Source organism: Typopeltis vanoorti, chromosome 13 (genome assembly GCF_054136105.1).
Source record: "Typopeltis vanoorti isolate ZY-2024b chromosome 13, IOZ_Tvanoo_1.0, whole genome shotgun sequence".
NCBI lineage: Eukaryota > Metazoa > Arthropoda > Arachnida > Uropygi > Thelyphonidae > Typopeltis > Typopeltis vanoorti.
In genome coordinates, this window is record NC_143561.1 from 107,518,899 (window position 1) to 107,537,423 (window position 18,525).

At 35.9% G+C, this 18,525-nt stretch overlaps 1 protein-coding gene across 1 annotated transcript in view; it reads left to right on the top strand.

Annotated features, from left to right (window-relative positions):
• Positions 1-18,525, top strand: part of LOC150100445 (voltage-gated inwardly rectifying potassium channel KCNH6-like) — a 477,512-nt gene that overhangs the window by 393,579 nt on the left and 65,408 nt on the right. Inside the window, exon 8 of the mRNA XM_090402922.1 lies at positions 14,096-14,295. Within this exon, the coding sequence (XP_090259048.1) occupies positions 14,096-14,295 (200 nt within the window). The remainder of the gene's footprint in view (positions 1-14,095; positions 14,296-18,525) is intronic.

Below are 18,525 nucleotides of genomic sequence, written 5' to 3' on the forward strand. Positions count from 1 at the left end.
GTTACGTCTACGAAAAGTTAAGATCTATTATGTTGATAATGCGGAGATTTCCACAATCCGTGACAGTTTTCCCCTACTGAGTTCCAACAATAACTTTTCTGTGAGTCAAAGATTTCAAAGTGGATGTTAGCCGTTGGATCAATCTCTACAATGTTTTTAATGTCTGTTCAAGGTTTTCAGTCATTCCACAACTGAATTCGTTCTCAACGTTTAAGCATTTGTTTGCTTTATTTTCGATATATTTTGTTTTAAAAGGTTAAAATCGTTTTATGGAAACTTGTACTATGAAACTTATACCGGTATTTTTTTTTTTTTTTTCAAAAGGCGTTGATAATATATTACTTAACGCAGCTGTCTCATAGTTCCACATTTCTATCCTATATATATTTCTGCTAATATATTGCACCTTCGAACTCTCCTCGTGCAACTTGATCATGCTCCCACAAGATGTCATATACATGTCCGCGTTTATGGCAGTTCCTTTGTAACTGAGATCCAAATACAACATGCACATTACCGACAGTGAGATAGTGGCCAGAAAAATATTCCATCCCGGGAAAAATTGGAATATAAGTATGTCTGCGCAGAACACCCACGGTTGAAATTATCTGCGCAGATAAGACATAGAAATAATACTTAGAAAAATACTGAAATCGAAATAGGGGCCACGAGGACTCTGTAAAGGAACAGAGGAAATAGGAGATAGTCGCATTTGTATTTCTGACATCGATAGATACTGGACGACAGAATAAGCACAGCAGCGTGATCTCTGAAAGGAACACGCTACAAAGTAATAGAGCATTTTCGAGATTTAAAAAAAAAAAAGAAAAAAAGAACTTCGTCTCTTTGAGATCAATAGTCGGCTTCTAGAAGTGGAACGTTCGAATTCAAAGAGAAATTGTTGAAGAGTTGTTGAGAGACTGCAACTGGGTTGAAGAAAGCATCAAGTAGCGCCTACTTAACTTGTGCCTCTTTGTCACTCAGATAACGAAGACAGAATAGCTGAAAGCTAGACTTAATGAAATCTTCGCTAGTTAAAAGGGTAAATAATCATTGGAATAAGCTTGAGAAAAGGAGTTCATGGCTAAGCACCTTATATTGAAGGAGATCCTGGACAAATATTTGAAGAGGATTATTACAAGCACACATGCTAATACTAGTTATTCTTACATTCGTAGGAAGAGAAAAATTCTGCCGATATATATTACGCATTCAATTTCCAATATTGCGAAACTTTAATTGATATCTTCAGAAAATTAGAAATAATACATTAGAAATGTCCAGAATAGACTGTGGAGAAAAGACTTGGATTTATCTGAGCAAGTGAACTGCTGCCGATATGCACTGGCAAAATTAAATTTTAATTAAAAAAAAAACATTAAAAAATATATTGTCTGCCTTGCAATTCTTTTGCTGTAAATTATTTCAGGTTTCCACAGTGATTACAATATAAACACATGCTTCTATTTCTCATATTTTTAAACTTGAATATTTTCGTGTTAAATAACGTTCATAATACGTCCATTGCTCACTGCTTAATACTATAATACTAATTTCCCATGACTTAACTGACATACAGAAACTTGCTTATCCATCAAAGGTTGCATCTTACGCATCAGGAAAATCCGTCTTTCCCCCCCCCCCATGTTATTGAAACGTTAACATAAACTATACATTTTTAAAAAAATTTTAACCGTACTTCATTCATAACATCTACTTCATTCTATTTCGGTCACACTGCTTGCATCCACAGCACTTTAAGGATAATTTCAAATTAGGCCCCTAATTTTTTCTAAGAATTCTCATACCAGTAGTCTCTAATCTTTAATCAAGTGCTTTATTTTTAACCCACCTGTCAGATCCGTAACTTAAAACTGGTTTTGAACATTCGTGTATAAAAGCAGTATACAGGACACTGTTCTACATCCCGGATATCCTTACCTTCACTTTTCATGTTATCTTTATCATCTTCGATTCTTTTGAAAGTACTCTTTCCTCCATTTCTGAGCTTTTTAATTGCTCCCAGAACATTTTGCCACCTTCATGATATTTATTTTCTATATTCGTACCAGTCTTCCGATGACTTTTGTTTAGCTACTTTCACACATAGCTTAGCTCAATCTTACATTTTTCTCTGTATTCTTTTAAAGCTACTTATTTGCTAGCAACTTTCAATATGCTTTTCTCTTTTCCAGAGCCGCTTCTTTAAATTCTTGTGTCCACCATGGCGTTCTTGTTTTGATATATAATGACGATGATACATACACCTCCGAATAAAAAAAAAATAGAATAATCAAAGAAAATGTGTTAAATGATTTGCAATTTTAATTTATTGCATAAAAAATAATTATCAAATATGAATTAGCATAATCGAAATCTACGTACTTTGTAGGTTATATAAGCATGTAAACAAAAATATAATATGAATTATTTTCAAATAACAGTTTTCTTATATTCACAAAATTATAGTAATTTTTAACGTGGTTCAAAATATTAGAATATTCCAATTTTTCGATAGTTTTGAGGAGTGCACAGAAATAGCATCTATTTCAGTAGCTGTGGGACGGAGACTCGTGTGTGAATAATCATTTGCGGGGGATTTCAGTTAAACATGGGTCAAACGCGTGACATATTGGAAGTTAAGAAGTTTCGTATGTCTACACAAAGAAGGCCAAACTCAGCAATTTATAGCTATGGAATTGAAATGTTCTCAAGCAAGCATGAGTTGAGTGTTGAGACAGTATTCTGATAACCGGAGGTTTCAAAATAATCGCTGCAAGAGCGGTCGAAAGGTAATCACTACATCAAGAGATGAAAGAAGATTGAAAAATATATCGGGAAGAAAAATCCCTTCCGAAGTGTAGGGTATTTTCACAGGAGATGGAAAAAACTAGGTGTGAATGTGTCTAAATCTACGACGTTGAGACGACTTACAAATGGTTTTAAATGAATGTGTGCCTAAGACGAAGCTGCTTATGACTCCCAAGCAAAAGGCAGCTAGTGTGCGATGGTGTAGCAAAGACTGTTGTGAAATCAAGAGAACTGGAAAAAGGTACTTTTTAGCGATGAAAGTATATTTTGTGCGTCCTATGGTCATCAACGGATACGTGTTTGGATTCTTAATCAAACTCTATGGGCTTGTTTGACTGCGGAGGGTCCAGGTAGGCTGTGTATTGTGTTCGAAAGAGTTAATTTCAAAGTGTACCAAGAAATTCTTGAGCACTTTATTTACCGGCATCGGAAGATTTGTGATGGTGATTTCCTTTTTCAGCAAGTTTCAGCTTCTTGTCGCACTTCCAAGCCAGCTGTTAGATTGCTCAAAGCAAAGCAAATCAATTAACAAGAAGTTGCCCAAGAGAAAAATAATTAACTTATTTCTAGTCTGAAGACCATATGGGCATGTTTTGGAGGTAAAAAAAGACTCTGAACCGCTAGTAAGTAATATGCCCAAGAGTTAATGAACGGTCATGAAAGCTAGGGGGGGGGAGATGCAACAAAGTACTAATTATCACGTTGTTTTACTCTCTGACTAATTTTTGCGCATTTATTTTCGCATTATTCTAATATTTTCAACCATGTTAAAAATTATTCTAATTTTGTGAATGTTTTCAAATGTTTTCTTCTAATTTTTCGATTCGAAGATGTAATCCTTTCACACACACACACACACACACACACACATATATATATATATATATATATATATTGTAATCTTTCCCTGTATACCTTCAATTCTTTTAACATCTATTAAGAAATCTTGTAACCAAAGCTGAGAACCACAATAAATCTCTGGGCTGACCAGAGAGTTGTATTAGAGTATCATGGCTTCCTTTCTCCTTTTCTTGCAAGTTGAATATCTTTTCATTTAAACCAACAATCTCACTATGCTTTACTAGTTGATTTCAGAACTTAAATAAATTATGTTTATTCACTATAATACTGGATATAAATTCTTGTATTCAGTAATTACTTCCATATCCTCACCTTCTATTCCATCTTACTTTATTACCAAATCGAACATATTTACATTTCTCCCTGTTTAATTTTAAATCCCACTTCTTTGTCAGCTCAGTCTTTGACGGTCATATTAAACGCATTTAATGTCATCAGAACAGTTCACTATTCTATACCTAACTTTGCATCATCAGGAAAGAGAAATTTTGTATTTAATGCATGATTCAAAATCATTGAGAAACATGTTGAATAACGAAGATCCCCCAACTGAACTTTCCCGATCTATGCTGCCAAGTATCTAATTTCTTGAAACCCCTCCCCCTTCAATGCTACTTCTTGTCTTTTAACTTATCAATTAAGTATCATTTAGCCCAACTGACGCATTTTGACACGTTCATATGTGGAACACTACTAAATCTAAATATCTCCCACGTGATCTCTTCATATAAAAAAAAGATAAATTAGTCGATCCACACTTAACGTAACCCTGCTACGCGCTTCTGAATGAATGTTCGCTCTCTCTCTCGCGGGATTTACTTGATACGGTTCCTCATTAATTTGCCCATTAGTCTGCGAATAACTCCAAGAATAACCGGGTTACAATTTTCCGTTTGACATGTTCTCGCCTGGAGAATTGGTGTTGTTCTTTAAATTTCCATTAGGAAGAAGATTCCTAATCTCAGCGATTCGATAAAATACGCAGTTTAATTAAACCCGACAACCAAGGGCATATCATTTTCCAAGCTCTTAATCGAACAACTTAAATTATCAGCAAGTTGTTGTATAACATCCATAGGTATATTTGCTATCTCTGCTTCAGTTACCTACCTTCAAGCCTATTTGAATTACTCTTATTAACCAATCTGTAAAAAACTTAGGTCATATCTAGTTGTAACTCAAAATCTTTACAGGCCATGGCAGCCTCCTTGGCTCAATTGATATAGACGAGCCCTTTGGTTGGAATCCGGGTTCGAATCCCGTTAGTGACTTGAGAAAACTTCATCAGGTCGTTTCGATCAAATAGTCAGCCGAATTCATACGGTGGGTGGAGGGTTTTCCCCTCAATAGTCAATCCCAGCCCTGTGAGCGCACACAGGGCTGGATGGACTGTTCAAATTCAAACAAAACCATCTCCGGTTTTGCTTGAATTTAATTCTCGTCATAAATTTAAACATTCCATTATGCCTTAAGAATATCTTGAAAGGCTTCTCATTTAGTATTAATATTCATTCCATTAAATTTCATCTCCCAATTTATGCTTTCTGAATCTCTTGCCATACCTTCGAAATCAGCTTCTCGTAAACTTCAGTATCGTTATTTACCCCAGCTCTGCTGCTTAATTTTAATCCCCATACGAGAATTAAAAGCTTCACACAGCGGCTCGCTCTAAGTAACATATGACTAATTGTTAATTCCTCTTACGTTAATATGACATCTAAGATGACTTCCACTAGTGAGTTCATATTAGCATTACTATTCCATTTACCAGTCACTGGTACGCTAGCTGCATTAAAATCGCCCAGCATTTCTTAATTCCCTGAACAATTGCTTCATAACACTATCATTTCTCCGTTAGTATAACGTACTCCCATTCTTAATTTTGCGATGTATGTGCAGCGGGGAGATTTTAAATTCCTCCCTGTTGACGTGTTTAATGTCATTTTTTATTTCAAATTCAGATCCTTCCTTATAATTAATAAAAATTCCCTTCTTTTTTTCCACTCGGTATCTCCTGATAGCATTATAATTTCTCCTCATGTAATTCATCACTATCTTCTCCACTAAGCCAAGTTTTGTTAACTTCTATTAAAGATGTAAAACCTTTTAATTTTCGCTTTTAAAAAAATTCCTTTCCTTGCTATTCTGTAACGTCTTGGCCAACCTTTGATTTTTTTGATTACACCTTCAGATTTTTAAATACATCACAGCAATGACGGCTTGAATTTGAAATACATCTGATGCTGATGAATTTTTGAGGTGGGTCACACCTCAAAAATTCATCAGCATCAGATGTATGCCATCATTACTGATAAATTAGTCTCATACCATAAAAAATCCCCATCATACCTAGTATAGTCTAGTCATCATTCTGTTTGCGGCCCATTGCTGTAGCCATACGTTCGCTATCGAGTCTAGATATAATACTTGTAAAGTGAACTTTCTTTACTTTTGATTGTGTAGGTAATATGAGTTCTAAAAATCCTTCGATGTTTTAAATAACATCCCACTAATATGTATTCCTCAGAATTCCTTCCATTTTCCTGATAAACGACATATTCAAGTAATTAGCATTGGTGCTAGGCAAACATAGTCGAATTGCTTTTTGTTTATTCCACTTAATCCATTTTCCATTCCCCGTACCATCGCATCTCTATAAATAATGGTATACTTCTGTTGTTTCCTATTATAATTTCTAGTGTACTGTCATTAACGTTGTTTGAACTATCATCATTAATAAAGAAACCCATGAAACTAACCTGTTTCTCATCAATGTTATCCTCCCAAATAAAGCACCTTAGAAAATTGGAAATATTAGTGGAATTTACTTCCTCGAACTTTGAAGATCGTAACCAACTGTTGCTGCCTTCCTTCCTTGTGTGAATGTCCACTAATTTCGGATTCGCCAGTACCATTTCGGGTTCCTTAGAGATTGCATTGTCCGCGCGAGGTTAGCCTAGTGGCTTTGCGCTTCCCCTATGCATGGGGAAGGAGTGTCCTGGGTTCGATTCCCATCTACAACGTGAGAAGCTTAAGGATCTTCCTCAGCCATAGCCAAGTTAGCCGGACGTGGACAATGGGGTTTTTTCTACCAGTTTATCTGGGGTTTTTCATCCCACAAGCAGGCAAACCTGTCCCTCGAACACACAGGCTACAGTCATAGGATATAGTACAGCAATGAAGGCAACGGGAAACCACCTGGCTCATAATCATTTCCCTAGATGGTGGCATATATAGCTACCCCCAAACAGCCATAAGACTAATCGTGGTATTCCAACTGGTTTAATAGTACTTGCTTTCCATTTTTCAGTTCCTCTAATTATTCTATCTTTTTTTTTCATTCTATCAAGATGTAATGAACACTTCATGTATTTGTCTTTTATTCATTTTATTATTTTCATTTTTTTTCTCTCATTTATTTGTCAAATTTTGTTTTCCCAAAATTTTCCTGAGGTGTTGCAATTCTATTCTATAGTACTATAATTGTTTGATCGTAACTATTTGTAGCCCTTGTTTAAAATGCATGAGTTAAAACATAAAAGGGATTCCCTTTTATGTTTCCCTATTATTTTTTTACAGATCTGTTATAAATGAAATACTTCTATTTGTAAATTGTCTTCTATGTGTGTGCATCTGCTACCATATAACGTCATCTAAGCAGCACTAAGTTAGATTTACATTATTAAAATGTTTTATTACATTTAACTTTTAGTTCTGTTATTTCATCTATTAAAATATTGAACAGTCGGGAATTTGATGAATCACTCTATCTATTGCTTTTCTTTATTTCCATTTGTATTCCATCATGCATGTGATATTTTATCATGCACTTATTATCTGTATAAATATCTTTACATTTTGTGTTTTTAGTTTTCTTTTCACTGTTAGATTTAAATATCTAATAGTAATAAATATCTAAATATAATCTAATATAATTAAATATCTAATAATAATCTAATTCGATAGTAATTTTATATTATCGAATGCTTTAGATCCATAAAACATAAAAACTGAAGTCGTTATATTCTATTAATTTTCTTCTATTAGTTGTTTGACTGCAAATATTGCGTCTCTGCAAGACCAGAGATCTATTTATCATTTCTTCAGTAAGTTGTGCATTTTTAAGGAAGTTTAGAATGGATTGATCCATCCATAATTATTTGAATCTTTTATCTCCTTAAAAAATTGGCACTGTAATATTTTTCTCTGTTCTTCAGGATGTTTTTCTGTTTTTCTGTAATACTTCTAAATTTTCGTCATTCTTTCAAGTTTTCAGATTTTTTTTTTCTTCATCTTCATACAATTTAGTAAAGTGTTCTTCGAAGCATACGTTTTTTAACTAAAGGAACTTCGGGTAAACTGAAAACAAAATCTCTCTTGCTAAGATACAACCCAGAATGTTTTACCTCATTTCTTTTAGCCCCGAGTACATTTCTTTTTATTCGGAGATTTTCAAAAATACAGTTTTTGGAGTAACATGAAATACTTTCTGCCATCGAAAACAATGGGCTATATGTGTCTTAAATATGAAATACCAACTATTCCATAATACCCAATATCCAGATTTCGAAATTACGCGTGGCGTGGCCCCGAACTGACAGCAAAAAGAAAAGCGAAACTAGTTTGAAATGAAATTCAGTCTTTGTTCTTTAGCTAGCCAAGAGCGATTAAGGATATGTGGAACACAGTCATGAATAATTGAAGTTGTAAAAAGTTTCAAAATACGCAAAACGTATTTCAAAATGCCTACTTAAGGCGAATTTCAACAAGACTAATTTCTCTCATGGAGGTGGGTAATGGAGTTAATAGTTCCACTGTAGTCCGTAGGCTGCGACACTTGATAGGCGAAACCGTGGGATTCCTTATTACTTGAAGTTCCTCTAAGGCATGGGTCTTCAACCTTTCAGACAGTGCGGGCCGCATTAAAAATTTCAATGAAGCTCGCGGGCAACTAAGCATAACTGCGGTATTTAGAATTGTAAGATACTTTCCATATTCACAAGGAACGCTGTGCATTTGATACTTGACATAAAATCCTATAAAAATAAACACAGCTTTAAGAGCGTAGATAGGAGTCTGGTTCATGATAAGTAAATACAATCGATACTTAAAAAAATATAATTTAATGAAGAAAACATTCATTTTTTTTACAATGTCAAGGGGAAACTTGGCAATGCTTTTCCTTTACTAGCTTATCAATGTTGGAAGTCGCTATGCGCAGAGTATTCTCCAGATGTTGGCCCGTAATCTCAGTTCTTTTCTTGGACTTCACATGCTTCATTCTGGAGAACTGCTCACATAAGCATGTGCTTCCTAACAAAGCGCACATCTTCAAAGCATGCCGGCGAAGATTAGGGAATGCGTCCTAATCTTAATTTTTATCTCAGAGAAGAGTTGTTTTCAAGCAGCTCCATTTGTACTGAGCCTGGCATTTCGGCAGCATTGATACTGAATGGCATTGAAAATAAATCTAAAGAAGACTGTTGGTTACGAAAATCACTCTCTCTTCGAACTCACTTTGCAACACGGCTAATTTTGTAGCGTATTCATCAAGAGACGAACAGTTGGATTCAGTCAGAAGCTGAAAATGAGTTGTCTTATTTTGCCAGTTGTGCCTCCCAAAGTTTGAGCTTGGCCACAAAAGCTTTGATGTGATCAAACAGAGTATGCACCAGTTGATCTTTGGATTGTAGCCACGTATTTAGGTCATTCATATGCAACGAGATGTCGATCACAAAGGCAAAGTCTGTCATCCACTTCGGATAGTTAAATTCCGCAATCGGATTCTCCTTGGTTTGCATGAACTGCTGTATTTCGCTCCTTAACTCAAAGACACTTAAGAAGCTTCCCTCTGCTCAACCAACGCACATCACTATAATAAACCACATCGCCGTGATCCGCTTCGCATTCTTGGGTGAAAAACTCTTGGAATTGACGATGATTCAATTCTCTTGCCCTAATAATGTTGACGACAGTCGCAATAACTTTCATGACATTCTCAAATCCAATAGTTTTCGCATACAAATTCTCTTGGTAGATTAAACAGTGGTAATGGACGAAATATTTTCCTTCTAGTTCCGGTTCTTTCCGTAGCAGCGCAACAAACCCTTCGTTCTTTCCCATCAGTTAGCCACACCCTCAAGGTTAGTTAAGCTGAGGTCGAAACGCTGGAGCGTTTTCTTGGCGGCTTCAAGAATATCAGTGCCTTTCGTCGTTCCCTTCATAGGTACGAGCGCTAGCAGTTTTTCTGTCACATCGAATTGTTGATCAATGCCACGGACAAAGATAGCCAGTTGTGCTGTATCCTTCTCATCTGTGCTTCCATCTAAAGCAAGTGAATATGACAAATTCGGACGATCTTTTTTTTAAAAGTTCCTTCAATGTCATTGGCAAGTTCTTCGACACGTCGTGCTACAGTTACCCCAGACAAACTCGGTTATTTAAACACTTCCTTATTATTTGGGCACAGAATATCTCCAGCAGCGATGAGAAACTCTTTCACAAACTCTCCCTCCAAGAAGGCTTTTGATTTTTTAGCAATCTTTTCAGTTATTACATAATTTACTTTGACGCACGCTTCTCCCTCTTCCCTTTAAACGTACTCTGTTGGCATTTTAAATCAATTAGAAATGGTTCAATTTGTCCGCACGAAGCCGCCCTTAAAGGTGATCGAAATTGGATGCATGCTTTGTCTCATAGTATCGTTTTATATTGTATTCTTTTGATACTGACACTGACTCAGGACAAATTAAATACACTGGCTTATCGTCGATCGGCACAAAAAAAAGTGCAAATTGGTCCACTTTTCATTAAAAACCCGACAAGAATCACTTGATTTACGATTTTTACTCGTAGATGCCATGATGATGGAGGGTGAACCCAAAAAATGAGTCTTTCACAAACTCGCCCTCTAAGAAGACTTTGATTTTTTAGCAATTTTTTCAGCTATTACATAATTTACTTTGACGCACGCTTCGCTCTCTTCCCTCTGCCTTTTAAACGTACCCTGCTGGCTAACCACCCACGCTATACGCTAACCACCCGGCCTGGTTTGACCGGGTGGTTAGCGTATCCACTCTCCCGTCAAAAGGCTGCGGGTTCGAATCCCGCCGTGGGCATGGATGTTTGTGATCGTCTGTGAAAATAGTAGTGGTGGTGGTCGGCGGTAGATGGCGTTGGTGTAGATGATGAAACGTAGTCTCGGTTGGTTGAGATGGCGAGTTGTAGAGTTGGTGCCCTCCCTCGATGAGTCTTTGGACTCCCTGGAGGTGTTATGTAGTAATAATAATAATATAAAATCACAATCGGCTATGGCTGACACGACGAACTTGCGTGCGATTATACACGAATATCACACTGTTCACGACTAACTGACTGTGGATGAGATCCTCTTGTATTTATATGAAAATAACGAAGTATCAAGAACCTTCGAGATATATCTGGAAGTCACTAGACACGAACTGCTGCTTCAGCCATCTACCTGCGACGTTAGTACTAAAGTACCGCTTGGCGCTGGTAGATGGCTGAAGAAGCATGTCTATTTAATATTTATTTTTATAGGATTTTATGTCAAGTATCAAATGCACATCGTTCCTTGTGAATCTGGAAAGCATCTTACAATTCTAAACACAACAGTATAGCTTAGTGGCCCGCCGGCTTCATTGAATTTATTTTTATTTAATCGCTTTTTAATGTTAAGTAGTTATTTTTTCAAAATTGCCGGCGGGCCACGGCAAAGATCCCCGCGGGCCATGCGTTGAAGACCCCTGATCTAAGGGTATGTTTATATACTGACATAATTTAGTCCTTTGGTTTCCATTTAATCTTCATATTTGTTTCTGTGCGTCATAAAAGTCGTGTTGCAGCCGTTTTGAATGCTTATCCCAAAATTCTTATTTTATTTCCCAGATTTTGCTATTAATTTCATTTCGTAAGATTTTGTATCGGTCATACTTTTCTTCATTAGATTTATCTTAAACGTGCTGAAGAGGCTTTTTTTTTGTGTGCGCGCCAGTAGTTTAACTACCTTTTGAATACCAAGGAATCTATATCTTCCTCTGTTTCCATTTTTTCTCTCTGGTAAGGCATTATATACTATCTGAAAAATATCCCGACGCCTGTTCATCCCTACACTTACTCTGCTATAAAGGGCATTAATATAGAGTTGGTTCACCCTTTGCTGCCAAAACAGTCTAACCTTCTGGGAAGGCTTTCCGCTAGATTTTGGTTCGCTGCTGTGGAAATTCCCTTCCAGAAGAGCATTAGTGAGGTCGGTCACTGATGTGGGACGATTCAGCCTGTTATTCCAATGCATACCACAGGCGTTTGATGGGGTTGGGATCAGAGATCTGTGCAGGCGAATAAAGTTTAGCAGCCTTCACAAACTATTCGTCTGGAATGGCATTATAGGCCGCAGCATTAAGATTCCCCGGAACTAGGGAGCACAGCCAAAACCAGGTGGCGGAGATCATTATGTCTCCGCCTTTTGTGTACGATTGCACTATCCAGCTCCCGACTAACACTTTGGCGTTGCAGAGGCATTTCGGAACTTGTTAGCGAGTGTTTCAACCGATGACAGGCGATTTTTTCGTGCCACGCGCCTCGGCACTCGGCGGCCCGATTCTGTGATTTTATGTGGTCTACAAAGTCGCGATTAAGCTGTTGCTGCTCCTAGGCGTTTCCACCGTAGGCAAGAATGCCTATGCTGGCCCTTCTGGCAGCATATATTTATCGATATGCTTCGTCTACATCACCTGTTCACGTTGAGGGGGGGGGGGGGGTCCACAATTTAAAGTGGAAAATCTTTAACCAGTGACGTCAGAAATTAACAAGACCAGCAGATACTAGATGTCTCAAACGTTTATTTTAGTCAATATATTAACCATCGATAAAAAAAAAAATAGAAAAATATGTATACAAAACTCGATGCGGTTTTTGTAACTGCCTATCACTTAACACGGTTTCATAATTGAGTATATTTATTATTATTATCTCCATGGTGTCAGAAGATTATCGCCAGAGACCAACACTAACCGATATTCACACATCTCACCTTAAACTCATTTACTGTCAAGGCACAGCGGTCTCTGGCAAGCCATCGCAATCAATCACCGCTTTTCAAATAAAATAGTTCGCACACTCTCTTACACAACTTCCAGGGGTGGTCCCTAGTTCTTTCTCTCTCTGTCTACTTGTAATCTATTGAAGATTTTCATCTTATAGAGAAACCCTTTAGTAACTTAAAAGTCTCTATCAGAGCCGCTCTTTCCCGCCTCTAAACTAGACTTTGCAACCCATACTCCTTTAGTCTGTCCTCATAGGGGACAGTCAATAAACCTATCACCAGCTTGGTCTGGATCCTCTCCTCCACCGCCACCACCTAATCCACAAAAAAAAAAAACCTCAGGTGACCTAATCAACAGCCTTATAAAGAGGTATAATATCTCCATACCTTGTCAGCATGTTCAACATCCAAGTGATCTTAGGTAATTTGCCAACTTTTGAAGCATGCCCTCTGAACATCAACTCCCTATCCACCATTACACACAGATCCCTAGCTTCGTCAATTTCCTACAATCCAGTACCATCAATGTGCTACATCTCTCAATCTCACCAACCCGAAGTATGAATCGCATTACATTTTGCAACATTGAATCAACACCCATTGTTCTTTTCCCACATTGCCAATCTATTTAAATCATATTTTCCAAGCAAAAATAAAATTTCTCCTTTGTTCGAGAGAGACAGTGTCATTCACTGAGAGTGCATTGCGAGAAATAATTTGAAAATTAACCAGTTATTTTGAGTGTTTGCGCAGCGAATAAAGAAAAAAAAAAAAAAACAGTGACCACACACAACAGCAATCATATTTCAAGATACAGCCGCAAGATATCAGATAGTGATTCGGCAAAACTTCACATGCTGTTCATTTGTATTCTGTTATATTATTACTAATGTTATTACCAATATTATTACCTATTACGAAAAAAATCTAAATAAATGTTGTATTTCACTGATAAAATCCCACTATCTCTTTTATTGAGATATTTGATATCTCAATAAAAGGCAGACTAATTATATTCAAGCCCAAAACCTTCGAACGAATGATTCTCATAAGGAAAAATTCCAAATACAGAAGCATTCTGGAATCTATAATTGTTTGTCATATTAGTAGTAGCACTGAAGGTCATCCTATAGTTGCAAACAACAGGGAAATACCATTATGATACATGTAGTGACCACGGGTTCAACTAAATTGCAATGTCTTTATGCGTTGCATTAAATCCACCACTAAATTCACAATATAGATGAATGTATAAGCAAAATATATAGTTTCAAGTATTTAATTCTTTTCAGTATTTTTTTTTTTTTGAATTGTTTACTGATCTATGATTAACCTTATTTTTCCTACATTGTTCTACAGCATTGATGTATGCTAGTATATTTGGAAACGTTTCCGCCATTATTCAACGGCTCTACTCCGGTACCGCTCGATACCATACACAGCTTTTAAGGGTTAAAGAATTCATTCGATTCCATCAGATACCCAATCCACTTCGCCAAAGGTTAGAGGAGTATTTTCAGCATGCTTGGACGTATACAAATGGTATCGACATGAATATGGTGAGTTTTCTTAATTGATTCCTACATTTTAATTCAAAAAGTTGTCGGAAGTTTTTTCACTTGATTAGACTGTAAATTATATATTTAGTTTAATCCTTTATTCAAGTGTAAGCAAAGAAAGTTTGAAGTACCTGAAGCATCTTCAGGACTGGGGGCAACGCGTGGCAAAGGTGGACTGACTTCACATCACTTGCCTTAGTATCCCATAATGCAACGCACATCTCTTTGCGGACATGCATAATGCTATGCATTAAAGGAAGGGTCACTCCTGTTTCGATCTTCATTGAGGTCTCTTCAGTGGGAGCCAGATCCTTCCCGTAATACATAGCATTATACATGTCCGCAAAGAGATGTGCTTTGCATTATGGGACACTAAAACAAGGGATGTGAAGTCAGTCCACCTTTGCCCCAGTCCTGAAGATACTATAGGTGCAGACTTTGTTTGCTTACAATTGGATAAAGGATTAAACTAAATATATAATTTATAGTCTAACCAAGTGAAAAATCTTCTAACATCTTTCTCTAATTCAGAGTAATTTAATAATAAGGTGGTACATCTTTTGGCAACTGGCATATGGAAATATGACTTCCGCATTGCTTCAACCTTAGTATCACCTCTGGGTCTGGCTCCCACTGAAGAGACCTAAATAAAGGTCGAAAGCGGTCTGGGTAGTGACCCTTCCCACAATGCATAACATTATACATGCCCGCAAGGAGACGTGCTTTGCATTACAGGATGCTAAGGCAAGTGATGTGAAGTCAGTCCACCTTTGCCACGAGTTTCCCTAATCCTGAAGATACTTCAGGTGCAAACTTTGTTTGCTTACACTTGGATAAAGGATTAAACTAAATATATAATTTATAATTAAAAAAAGTGTTGTATCTTCCTTCATTAAGTTGACAAAAACATGGAAAATATGGTTTATTTTCAAGTAATACTTGAAATTGGAACTTGCTCAATTTCAAGTATTAACTTGGAATTGGGCAAGTTTTAACTTGGCCAATTTTGCCTCACCAGAACTCGGACGAGACGAGTATTGAGGCTTTAAAAAGTAAACTTCCCTGTGGTCCGATAACACCCCATTTCTTTCTGCATGTGGTGGCGGCCTTACTGTTCACGTTCCCCACACCATAATTATTTAACTAGGAAGCTGGCTTCTCCTCCATTTTAAACTACACAAATAAAGCTGTTTCCACAGGCACACCGCTAAATGGAAATGTACCTGACGACAGCACTAAAGGAGGTTTCCCGATTCACTGGTGACATTACTCCAGGTTGTACCTGGAATAGCAAGTAGCAGAGTCTAAGTACAGAAGCATGCAGGAGGCTATTGGAATCTAGGCACTTCCTGCGTGTGAGTGTTGACCAGGAGTCCTTCACCCCTGATGCATTGCCTTGGTCTGTAAATTTGCTTAATATTCCACCAACTACCATGAAGACAATATAAATAGCATCGTTGCAGTTATTAAAAAACCTACAAAATCCATCAAAAACAAACACTCAACATTTTTAAAAAATGCAATACACACACACCAAAAAAATCCTACTTAACCAGTTCCAGATTGACTTTGTCCACAGCTGGGGACTCAATTCTAGCATCAGTGACGCCCATTATCTCCGTTACAGATCTAAATCATGTTATTCATCATCTGCGACTGCATCTCACTAAACTTCCCACATTACTTCAAGCATGATGCTCTTCGCAAGAACGTCGGTGCATATCACATCAGTGATGTTTCTTGGCTGTTGTCCCTGTAGAAATTTAAAGTGATGTCTCAGTGGTTCCGTGTCATGTTGTTGAACCAGATCTAGCTATCAAGTGAGTTGCATTCTTTCTTTTATTAGATCAAAGTATCGTTATTGATCATAGCAAACTGGAATGTAAGAGGAATAGCATATAAAGAAATAGAATTAGACCAATTATTACATGAAAGAAATTTTAAAATAGCAGTAATAACTGAAACAAAAAAGAAATTAAAAGGAACCATGAGAACTGAAAATTTTAATGTGATATACAGTGGAGTTGACAGAGACCAAAGAGCACAATCAGGAGTCATGATTTGGATTCATAACTCCCTTTCAAAACAGTTAAAACATTATAAATTATGGAATGAAAGAATAATAGAAGCTAGAATAAAAATAGATAGAGGCTATTTAACAATAATTGGTTTATATGACCCAGAAGAGGGAAAAGAACAAGATAATATTGATTTTTATAATCAGCTACAAAACATATATAATAAAATAAATAAAAATGATTACGTAATTTTAGCAGGAGACTTAAATGCAAGAATTGGAAACACGAAAATTAATAATAATATAGGAATACATGGAGAACATACTCTAAACAGGAATGGTAAAAAATTGATTGACTTTGTAGTTTATAATAAACTAAAAATAATGAATTCCTTCTATAAACATAAAGCCATACATAAATATACTTGGGCAGCAAGAGGATGGAAATCAATATTAGGTTACTTTATACTAAATGAAAAGACATCAAAATTTTCACTAGATGTTAGCGTTCACAGAGGATATGAAATAAGCAGTGACCACTTTCTTGTTAAAATAAAATTAAGATTACCACCTAAATGGCTACAAGTAACAAGAACAGAAAGAAAAATTGAAACATTTGTTTATAAAACTAGACTATTGAATGACACAAATGTACAATGGCTATATGAACAAAGAATTAACCAGTATCTAGACAAAATAAAACAAAATGAAGAAATAGAAATAGAATGGCTTAATATAAAAACGATACTAAATGCAGCAGCAAATGAAAGCTTAGGAAAGACCAAAAAATTCAATAAAAGGAAAAAACTGAAGATCTGGGATGATACAATGAAAGAAATAATCAAAAAGAAAAAAAGCCTATCACAAATGGTTAAGCACTAAAAGATTAGAAGATGAAATAGAATATAAAATAATAAGAGCTATAGCTAAAAGAGAAGTCAGAAAAAGACATAGAGAATCATGGAACAAATTTGTGTCTAATTTAGAACATGATTTATATAAAATAGGACCCAATGTATATAAAATTTTGAAACACTTAAATGCAGATACCAAAGCAAACATAAAATTAAACACTGAATTGAAATTAGAAGAATTTCTAAATTACTACACAGAATTGTGGACAGACAAATACTTTAAAAAAGGCAACTGGCAAACAGTTAATGAAAAGGAAATAACTAAAGAAGAATTAGAAATCAGCCCGAAAGAAACAAGAAACGGAAAATCACCCGGAGAAGATAAACTAGGTTCAAAAGTATATAAATATGCAGGAACTAGATTCAAAGAAAGACTCTTATTATTTTTAAATAAAATTTATTCAACTGGTATTCCCCCCCCCCAAGTAGAATGGAAAAAAGCAATTGTGATTCCTATCTTTAAAAAAGATAATAGAAATGACCCAAAAAACTAAAGAGGTATCAGTATACTAAATTCCTGTTACAAAATATATAGCAGAATCTTAAATAGCAAACTAATGAAATATTCCGAAAACTTTATTTTAGAAGTACAGAATGGATTTAGAAAAGGACGGTCATGTATAGACCCGGCCTTTTGCCTAAAAGTAATAATAGAGAAAAGAAGAGAATACAATTTAGAAACACATATTGCATTTATTGACTTTGAAAAAGCATTTGACAAAGTTAAAAGAAACATTTTATTTAACATATTAAAAGAAAGACAAACACCAAATAATATCCTAAAAGCTATCACAAGTATATATGAAAATAATCAAATACAAATAAGATTAAATTACGAGCTATCATATACGAGAGAGATGAACCAACGGGTCCGACAGGGATGTCCCCTCTCAGCAACGCTTTTTTAATATCTACTTAAATGAAATAATAATAAAATGGAATAAAAATTTACATCAAGGAATTAAACTTTCTCCTACCGTGAACACTCCCCTCTTTGCAGACGACCAAATAATAATTACAAATTCTGAAGATAACTTACAGAAAGCTATTTTAGATCTAAATGAGATATCCAAAGATTATGGTATGATAATATCAACAGGAAAATCAAGGACTATGGCCTTTAAAGGACAAGATCCGGCAAGAACAAAAATAGTAATAGATAACAAGATCTTAGAACAGGTGAATTCATTTAACCACCCAGGATGTATAATCACATATGAAAAAGAAAAAGATATAAACGTACAAATTGCAAAATATTTAAAAATAACAGGTGTAATTAACACTATATTTAAACCAAAC